The 10258-nt window shown below is 35.9% G+C and overlaps 1 protein-coding gene across 1 annotated transcript; it reads right to left on the bottom strand.

The window, feature by feature from the left end:
- Positions 1–759: 759 nt before the first annotated feature.
- On the bottom strand, positions 760–6593 carry LOC133326264 (uridine phosphorylase 1-like). Its single transcript, XM_061534950.1, has 5 exons — positions 6583–6593; positions 6381–6504; positions 6103–6237; positions 5831–6040; positions 760–1188 (listed from the first exon to the last, which is right to left on the bottom strand). The coding sequence occupies exons 1-5, from the start codon at positions 6591–6593 to the stop codon at positions 760–762; spliced, it is 909 nt and encodes a 302-aa protein (XP_061390934.1).
- Between the last annotated feature and the right edge of the window lie 3665 nt (positions 6594–10258).

Here is a 10258-nt window from a genome sequence, read left to right as displayed (position 1 = left end):
AACTCCCAAAAACCGACAAAAATTTAGTATTTGGTCCATTTCATCCCCTAAATATTAACCGATCTTTACCAAAAACAATAGGGGTCTTCATTGGCCACATGCAAACTTTCGTGAAGATTGGTCCATAACTGTGACCTGTATCGTGTTTACAAATTATAATGGACAGACGGACGGACACACATGTCCAGATCAACTCAGCTAGTCGAGATATGACGATCGGTATACTTAGAGGTGGGTCTAGGACCAATATTTCGCGGCGTTACAAACTTTTGGGGCTGCACAAAGCTATAATACCCTGACAACATAGTTGTGTAGGGTATAAAAATTAAAATATCGTCCCACCCTACAGTACACGCGCTTCTGTATTTACTGTGTACACTTGTAATTGATAAAGTTTGATGAACTTTATAAACGCTGGCTAAGTGTTAAATTAATTACTAAGCCAACGGAATAGTATTACAAAATATGTACAGATGTAAATATGTCTGGGTGAAGATGATGTCATTGCCAGCTATAGTAGATCTAGTTTGCAAATAATTGAATAAAATTACACAGACTAATCGAATAAAGTAAATAGAAATGGACAAGTCTGCACACACACATGCCGTTTTCCTAGAATAAAAATTTTACAATTCTTAGAATTCAGAATTTATTTTGATATATGTATGTACATATATAAGTTATCATATTTCCTATATAGGTTACATTTATTTGTTTTTGTTTTTCTATTACAATAATAATTTACAAATTGTTACACGTTCACTTGCCCTGCTGCAACACATTTCTAATATATTCACCGACCACTGTGAAGGGTCTCTGTTCAAAATCCTCCTTTTGTTCCTTGGTCAAATGCACCTGATCACCTTGCAGGCGATTGAGTAGGGTCACACATACATCGGCTGCCTTAACACCCACATGACGGGTAAGGGCCGAAAACATGGTGGCTTCCATTTCAATATTGCGTACTCCCTTTGCAAAGGCCTGTTGTAGGAAGGCCATTTTATCCGATTCGGTGTAGTCGCAGCAGGCACCATCCAGGCGACCTTGACCTTCATAGAAACATTCCGCAGCCATGGTATTACCCCAAATAATTTCATAATCACGTTCATAGCTGGAATATTTCATTAGATCTTGGGCAACCTGTTCGTCGAATATGGCCGGGCGTACCACCCTTTTGCCCAAAATGGCCTGAAAAATAAAACAAAAATTATTTTATTAGAAATATTTTCTGAAAGACTATCTTAAGGTGAGGATTATCTTAAGGTTGAAAGACTATCTTAAGGTGTGGATTATTTAAAAAAAAATAAAAAAAAATTCTGAAGGGCTATCCATAGGCGTGGACTTTTTAAAGGAATAGTTTTTCAGGGCCTATACAAGGCGTGGACCTTTTAAAGGAATAGTTTTCAGGGCCTATACAAGGCGTGGATTTTTAAAGGAATAGTTTTTCAGGGCCTATACAAGGCGTGAATTTTTAAAGGAATAGTTTTTCAGGACCTACACAAGGCGTGGATTTTTAAAGGAATAGTTTTTCAGGGCCTATACAAGGCGTGAATTTTTAAAGGAATAGTTTTTCACGGCCTATACAAGGCGTGGATTTTTAAAGGAATAGTTTTTCAGGGCCTATACAAGGCGTGGATTTTTTTAAAGGAATAGTTTTTCACGGCCTATACAAGGCGTTGATTTTTTTAAAGGAATAGTTTTTCACGGCCTATACAAGGCGTGGATTTTTTAAAGGAATAGTTTTTCACGGCCTATAAAAGGCGTGGATTTTTTAAAGGAATAGTTTTTCACGGCCTATACAAGGCGTGGATTTTTTAAAGGAATAGTTTTTCACGGCCTATACAAGGCGTGGATTTTTTAAAGGAATAGTTTTTCACGGCCTATACAAGGCGTGGATTTTTTAAAGGAATAGTTTTTCACGGCCTATACAAGGCGTGGATTTTTTAAAGGAATAGTTTTTCACGGCCTATACAAGGCGTGGATTTTTTAAAGGAATAGTTTTTCACGGCCTATACAAGGCGTGGATTTTTAAAGGAATAGTTTTTCAGGGCCTATACAAGGCGTGGATTTTTAAAGGAATAGTTTTTCAGGGCCTATACAAGGCGTGGATTTTTAAAGGAATAGTTTTTCAGGGCCTATACAAGGCGTGGATTTTTAAAGGAATAGTTTTTCAGGGCCTATACAAGGCGTGGATTTTTAAAGGAATAGTTTTTCAGGGCCTATACAAGGCGTGGATTTTTAAAGGAATAGTTTTTCAGGGCCTATACAAGGCGTGGATTTTTTTTCAGGGCCTATACAAGGCGTGGATTTTTAAAGGAATAGTTTTTCAGGGCCTATACAAGGCGTGGATTTTTAAAGGAATAGTTTTTCAGGGCCTATACAAGGCGTGGATTTTTAAAGGAATAGTTTTTCAGGGCCTATACAAGGCGTGGATTTTTAAAGGAATAGTTTTTCAGGGCCTATACAAGGCGTGGATTTTTAAAGGAATAGTTTTTCAGGGCCTATACAAGGCGTGGATTTTTAAAGGAATAGTTTTTCAGGGCCTATACAAGGCGTGGATTTTTAAAGGAATAGTTTTTCAGGGCCTATACAAGGCGTGGATTTTTAAAGGAATAGTTTTTCAGGGCCTATACAAGGCGTGGATTTTTAAAGGAATAGTTTTTCAGGGCCTATACAAGGCGTGGATTTTTAAAGGAATAGTTTTTCAGGGCCTATACAAGGCGTGGATTTTTAAAGGAATAGTTTTTCAGGGCCTATACAAGGCGTGGATTTTTAAAGGAATAGTTTTTCAGGGCCTATACAAGGCGTGGATTTTTAAAGGAATAGTTTTTCAGGGCCTATACAAGGCGTGGATTTTTAAAGGAATAGTTTTTCAGGGCCTATACAAGGCGTGGATTTTTAAAGGAATAGTTTTTCAGGGCCTATACAAGGCGTGGATTTTTAAAGGAATAGTTTTTCAGGGCCTATACAAGGCGTGGATTTTTAAAGGAATAGTTTTTCAGGGCCTATACAAGGCGTGGATTTTTAAAGGAATAGTTTTTCAGGGCCTATACAAGGCGTGGATTTTTAAAGGAATAGTTTTTCAGGGCCTATACAAGGCGTGGATTTTTAAAGGAATAGTTTTTCAGGGCCTATACAAGGCGTGGATTTTTAAAGGAATAGTTTTTCAGGGCCTATACAAGGCGTGGATTTTTAAAGGAATAGTTTTTCAGGGCCTATACAAGGCGTGGATTTTTAAAGGAATAGTTTTTCAGGGCCTATACAAGGCGTGGATTTTTAAAGGAATAGTTTTTCAGGGCCTATACAAGGCGTGGATTTTTAAAGGAATAGTTTTTCAGGGCCTATACAAGGCGTGGATTTTTAAAGGAATAGTTTTTCAGGGCCTATACAAGGCGTGGATTTTTAAAGGAATAGTTTTTCAGGGCCTATACAAGGCGTGGATTTTTAAAGGAATAGTTTTTCAGGGCCTATACAAGGCGTGGATTTTTAAAGGAATAGTTTTTCAGGGCCTATACAAGGCGTGGATTTTTAAAGGAATAGTTTTTCAGGGCCTATACAAGGCGTGGATTTTTAAAGGAATAGTTTTTCAGGGCCTATACAAGGCGTGGATTTTTAAAGGAATAGTTTTTCAGGGCCTATACAAGGCGTGGATTTTTAAAGGAATAGTTTTTCAGGGCCTATACAAGGCGTGGATTTTTAAAGGAATAGTTTTTCAGGGCCTATACAAGGCGTGGATTTTTAAAGGAATAGTTTTTCAGGGCCTATACAAGGCGTGGATTTTTAAAGGAATAGTTTTTCAGGGCCTATACAAGGCGTGGATTTTTAAAGGAATAGTTTTTCAGGGCCTATACAAGGCGTGGATTTTTAAAGGAATAGTTTTTCAGGGCCTATACAAGGCGTGGATTTTTAAAGGAATAGTTTTTCAGGGCCTATACAAGGCGTGGATTTTTAAAGGAATAGTTTTTCAGGGCCTATACAAGGCGTGGATTTTTAAAGGAATAGTTTTTCAGGGCCTATACAAGGCGTGGATTTTTAAAGGAATAGTTTTTCAGGGCCTATACAAGGCGTGGATTTTTAAAGGAATAGTTTTTCAGGGCCTATACAAGGCGTGGATTTTTAAAGGAATAGTTTTTCAGGGCCTATACAAGGCGTGGATTTTTAAAGGAATAGTTTTTCAGGGCCTATACAAGGCGTGGATTTTTAAAGGAATAGTTTTTCAGGGCCTATACAAGGCGTGGATTTTTAAAGGAATAGTTTTTCAGGGCCTATACAAGGCGTGGATTTTTTAAGGAATAGTTTTTCAGGGCCTATACAAGGCGTGGATTTTTAAAGGAATAGTTTTTCAGGGCCTATACAAGGCGTGGATTTTTAAAGGAATAGTTTTTCAGGGCCTATACAAGGCGTGGATTTTTAAAGGAATAGTTTTTCAGGGCCTATACAAGGCGTGGATTTTTAAAGGAATAGTTTTTCAGGGCCTATACAAGGCGTGGATTTTTAAAGGAATAGTTTTTCAGGGCCTATACAAGGCGTGGATTTTTAAAGGAATAGTTTTTCAGGGCCTATACAAGGCGTGGATTTTTAAAGGAATAGTTTTTCAGGGCCTATACAAGGCGTGGATTTTTAAAGGAATAGTTTTTCAGGGCCTATACAAGGCGTGGATTTTTAAAGGAATAGTTTTTCAGGGCCTATACAAGGCGTGGATTTTTAAAGGAATAGTTTTTCAGGGCCTATACAAGGCGTGGATTTTTAAAGGAATAGTTTTTCAGGGCCTATACAAGGCGTGGATTTTTAAAGGAATAGTTTTTCAGGGCCTATACAAGGCGTGGATTTTTAAAGGAATAGTTTTTCAGGGCCTATACAAGGCGTGGATTTTTAAAGGAATAGTTTTTCAGGGCCTATACAAGGCGTGGATTTTTAAAGGAATAGTTTTTCAGGGCCTATACAAGGCGTGGATTTTTAAAGGAATAGTTTTTCAGGGCCTATACAAGGCGTGGATTTTTAAAGGAATAGTTTTTCAGGGCCTATACAAGGCGTGGATTTTTAAAGGAATAGTTTTTCAGGGCCTATACAAGGCGTGGATTTTTTTTAAAGGAATAGTTTTTCAGGGCCTATACAAGGCGTGGATTTTTAAAGGAATAGTTTTTCAGGGCCTATACAAGGCGTGGATTTTTAAAGGAATAGTTTTTCAGGGCCTATACAAGGCGTGGATTTTTAAAGGAATAGTTTTTCAGGGCCTATACAAGGCGTGGATTTTTAAAGGAATAGTTTTTCAGGGCCTATACAAGGCGTGGATTTTTAAAGGAATAGTTTTTCAGGGCCTATACAAGGCGTGGATTTTTAAAGGAATAGTTTTTCAGGGCCTATACAAGGCGTGGATTTTTAAAGGAATAGTTTTTCAGGGCCTATACAAGGCGTGGATTTTTAAAGGAATAGTTTTTCAGGGCCTATACAAGGCGTGGATTTTTAAAGGAATAGTTTTTCAGGGCCTATACAAGGCGTGGATTTTTAAAGGAATAGTTTTTCAGGGCCTATACAAGGCGTGGATTTTTAAAGGAATAGTTTTTCAGGGCCTATACAAGGCGTGGATTTTTAAAGGAATAGTTTTTCAGGGCCTATACAAGGCGTGGATTTTTAAAGGAATAGTTTTTCAGGGCCTATACAAGGCGTGGATTTTTAAAGGAATAGTTTTTCAGGGCCTATACAAGGCGTGGATTTTTAAAGGAATAGTTTTTCAGGGCCTATACAAGGCGTGGATTTTTAAAGGAATAGTTTTTCAGGGCCTATACAAGTATTTCTATCAAAAGAGGAGCTCTTTGCCTTTCAAACTTACAATTTCATGTTCATTCCTTAAATAGCCATTATATGCCTCCTTGGATACAACAACCGTACCAGGATTCACACCCACACCACCACTGGTGCCCAAACGAATAAATACCGGATCTTTGCACTGGGCATAATGTACCAATTTCAGCAATTCATGTAAAAGGACACTCATGGTGCTCATACCTACACCATGCGAACAACAGAGGACCGGTCCAACCTACATAACACAAAAAATATTTTTTTATTTTAAAATTGTAATCGGTTATTTAAAGGTCTTACCTTATACATGGCATAACGATTTCCAGCTTCACTAATATCCACCAACTCACCTACTTTATCGTCGAGTCCAAGTATGTGGCGTAAATATTTGGCCAGGGCCAGCATACGATTTTTGGTACCACCCAGACAAACAAACTGAAGGAACATATTAAAAAATATATTTTTTAAGAATTTTACAAAACATTTTAAATATTTTGTAGGGTCCCAAAATGTTACTACCAAGTTTGTATTGGACCCTATTTTTAATCCATTTTTTTTTTTCAACCTTATCTTCTCACCTTTACATCACCATATTGCTGTATTATTTCTGTTGGATTCTGTGTATCCGCCACATTTATATTGATGTGATATAAAAAATCTGAAGTCATGGTATTTAAATGGGGATTGTTTACATTCGGATTGCTGAAAGAATTGCAACAGATTTATCGGAGAGGGTCAGTAATCTTTGAGGTGCAGTTCAAATAAACAGAATTTTATTACCTTTTGGTCATTTTGTTGTTGTTGTCGGTGTTCTTATTTTTATTGTTGCTTTAAAAAAATGTCTGGAAATATGAAAAAAAAATTATATTTTTTTAATGGCCCATATAAACAAAATCGAATTTTTAAACAAAAGATGGTAAAGGAACTTCGTTGGAAGTAGTCAAGGTCACCTTCAAAAAAATACACACTTTACAACATATTCTTCAAGGACTATAAATAGGCGTCGATTTAAAAAAAAATTTTTTTCAAGAACTATTAATAGGAGTGGATTCTTTCAAAAATTAATTAATGACTGTTTTTAATCTATTTTATATAGGGGCTATCCCCAGGCGTGGATTTTTATACCCTTATGTCTTTGAGCATATGTTTGTAACAGGCAAAAGGAAACGAAATACACCCACGGATCCTTTTGAGAATATGCATAGAATCACTTTTTGAATCGATTTATGCATGTCCGTCCGTCTGTTGATGTTAAATTGTAAACAAATCATTTATCATCCGATTTGGATGAAATTTGGCACAGCCCATTTATTTGACTCAAGAACAAACCATATTGAAATTGGGAAAAATCGGTTCAGATTTAGATATAGCTCCCATATATATTTTCTTCCGATTTTAGGTAAATGGTCCACCAAAGTCCCTATATATCTTTCGATGTCCACGAAATTTGGCACAGCGTATTGAATTAAGTCTGGAATGATGTGTGCTAAGTTTCGTGAAAATCGGTTTAGATTTAGATATAGCTCCCATATTTAATTTCGTCCGATTTAAGGTAAATTGTGCACCAAAGCCCTTATATATCTTTCGATTTGCACGAAATTTGGCATATCGTACTGAATCAAGTCTAGAAAGATGTGTGTTAAATTTCGTGAAAATCGGTTCAGATTTAGATATAGCTCCCATATGTAATTTCGTCCGATTTAAGGTAAATGGTGTGCCAAAGTCCCTATATATCTTTCGATTTGCACGAAATTTGGCACAGCGTAATGAATTAGGTCTGGAATGATGTGTGTTAAGTTTCGTGAAAATCGGTTCAGATTTAGATATAGCTCCCATATATAATTTCGTCCGATTTTAGGTAAATGGTGCACCAAAGTCCCTATATATCTTACGATTTGCACAAAATATAGGACAGCGTATTGAACTAAGTCTGGAATGATGTGTGTTAAGTTTCGTGAAAATCGGTCTAGGTTTAGATATAACTCCCATAAATAGTTTCGTCCGATCTTATGTAAATGGTGCACCAAAGTCCCTATATATCTTACGATTTGCACAAAATATAGGACAGCGTATTGAACTAAGTCTGGAATGATGTGTGTTAAGTTTCGTGAAAATCGGTCTAGGTTTAGATATAACTCCCATAAATAGTTTCGTCCGATCTTATGTAAATGGTGTACCAAAGTCGCTATATATCTTTCGATTTTCACAAAATTTGGCATGGCATAATGAATTGAACCAAAGTGGTAGTCATCCCCAGGCGTGGATTTTTTAAATCTATTTTATAAAGGGGCTATCCCCAGACGTGGATTTTTTACATCTATTTTATAAAGGGGCTATCCCCAGGCGTGGATTTTTTACATCTATTTTATAAAGGGGCTATCCCTAGGCGTGGATTTTTTAAATCTATTTTATAAAAAGGCTATCCCTAGGCGTGGATTTTTTAAATCTATTTTATAAAGGGGCTATCCCTAGGCGTGGATTTTTTAAATCTATTTTATAAAGGGGCTATCCCTAGGCGTGGATTTTTTAAATCTATTTTATAAAGGGAAAAAATATGAAAAAATATTCTTTAAAAAAATCCACGCCTTAGATAGACCCTGAAAAAATATTCTTTAAAAAAATCCACGCCTAAGATAGACCCTGAAAAAATATTCTTTAAAAAAACCACGCCTTAGGTAGGCCCTGCAAAAATATTCTTTAAAAAAATCCACGCCTTAGATAGGCCCTGAAAAAATATTCTTTAAAAAATCCACGCCTTAGATAGGCCCTGAAAAAATATTCATTAAAAAATCCACGCCTTAGATAGACCCTGAAAAAATATTCTTTAAAAAATCCACGCCTTAGATAGGCCCTGAAAAAATATTCTTTAAAAAATCCACGCCTTAGATAGAACCTGAAAAATATTCTTTAAAAAAATCTACGCCTGGTATATGCCCTGAAAAAATATTCTTTAAAAAATCTACGCCTGGTATATGCCCTGAAAAAATATTCTTTAAAAACATCCACGCCTTAGATAGGCCCTGAAAAAATATTCTTTAAAAAATCCCCGCCTTAGATAGGCCCTGACAAAATATTCTTTAAAAAATCCAGGCCTTAGATAGGCCCTGAAAAAATATTCTTTAAAAAATCCAGGCCTTAGATAGGCCCTGAAAAAATATTCTTTAAAAAATCCACGCCTTAGATAGGCCCTGAAAAAATATTCTTTAAAAAAATCCACGCCTTAGATAGGCCCTGAAAAAATATTCTTTAAAAAATCCAGGCCTTAGATAGGCCCTTAAAAAATATTCTTTAAAAAAATCCACGCCTTAGATAGGCCCTGAAAAAATATTCTTTAAAAAAAATCCACGCCTTAGATAGGCCCTGAAAAAATATTCTTTAAAAAAATCCACGCCTTAGATAGGCCCTGAAAAAATATTCTTTAAAAAATCTACGCCTGGTATATGCCCTGAAAAAATATTCTTTAAAAACATCCACGCCTTAGATAGGCCCTGAAAAAATATTCTTTAAAAAATCCCCGCCTTAGATAGGCCCTGACAAAATATTCTTTAAAAAATCCAGGCCTTAGATAGGCCCTGAAAAAATATTCTTTAAAAAATCCAGGCCTTAGATAGGCCCTGAAAAAATATTCTTTAAAAAATCCACGCCTTAGATAGGCCCTGAAAAAATATTCTTTAAAAAAATCCACGCCTTAGATAGGCCCTGAAAAAATATTCTTTAAAAAATCCAGGCCTTAGATAGGCCCTTAAAAAATATTCTTTAAAAAAATCCACGCCTTAGATAGGCCCTGAAAAAATATTCTTTAAAAAAAATCCACGCCTTAGATAGGCCCTGAAAAAATATTCTTTAAAAAAATCCACGCCTTAGATAGGCCCTGAAAAAATATTCTTTAAAAAATCCACGCCTTAGATAGGCCCTGAAAAAATATTCTTTAAAAAAATCCACGCCTTAGATAGGCCCTGAAAAAATATTCTTTAAAAAATCCAGGCCTTAGATAGGCCCTGAAAAAATATTCTTTAAAAAAATCCACGCCTTGCGTTGACAGGATACTTTAAAAAATATTCTTTAAAAAATCCAAGCCTTAGATAGGCCCTGAAAAAATATTCTTTAAAAAATCCACGCCTTAGATAGGCCTGAAAAAATATTCTTTAAAAAATCCAAGATAGGCCCTGAAAAAATATTCTTTAAAAAATCCCCGCCTTGGGTAGGCCCTGAAAAAATATTCTTTAAAAAATCCACGCCTTAGATAGGCCCTGAAAAAATATTCTTTAAAAAATCCAGGCCTTAGATAGGCCCTGAAAAAATATTCTTTAAAAAAATCCACGCCTTAGATAGGCCCTGAAAAAATATTCTTTAAAAAAATCCACGCCTTAGATAGGCCCTGAAAAAATATTCTTTAAAAAATCCACGCCTTAGATAGGCCCTTATTCTTTAAAAAAATCCACACCTTATAGGCCCT

Source organism: Musca vetustissima, unplaced genomic scaffold (genome assembly GCF_032173495.1).
Source record: "Musca vetustissima isolate MV318-11 ecotype Yass unplaced genomic scaffold, APGP_CSIRO_Mvet_v1 utg22703, whole genome shotgun sequence".
NCBI lineage: Eukaryota > Metazoa > Arthropoda > Insecta > Diptera > Muscidae > Musca > Musca vetustissima.
The sequence above is the reverse complement of the archived record's forward strand: the minus strand, read 5'-3'. Positions and strand labels throughout refer to the sequence as shown.

Bases quoted from the DNA above. Each gene is read 5' to 3' on its own strand.
- LOC133326264 (XM_061534950.1), bottom strand. The intron at 6,238-6,380 runs GTGAGAAGATAA...ATGTTCCTTCAG, and splicing joins AGCAATATGGTGATGTAAAG to TTTGTTTGTCTGGGTGGTAC. The intron at 1,189-5,830 runs GTAAGTTTGAAA...TTTATTTTTCAG, and splicing joins TAAGGAATGAACATGAAATT to GCCATTTTGGGCAAAAGGGT.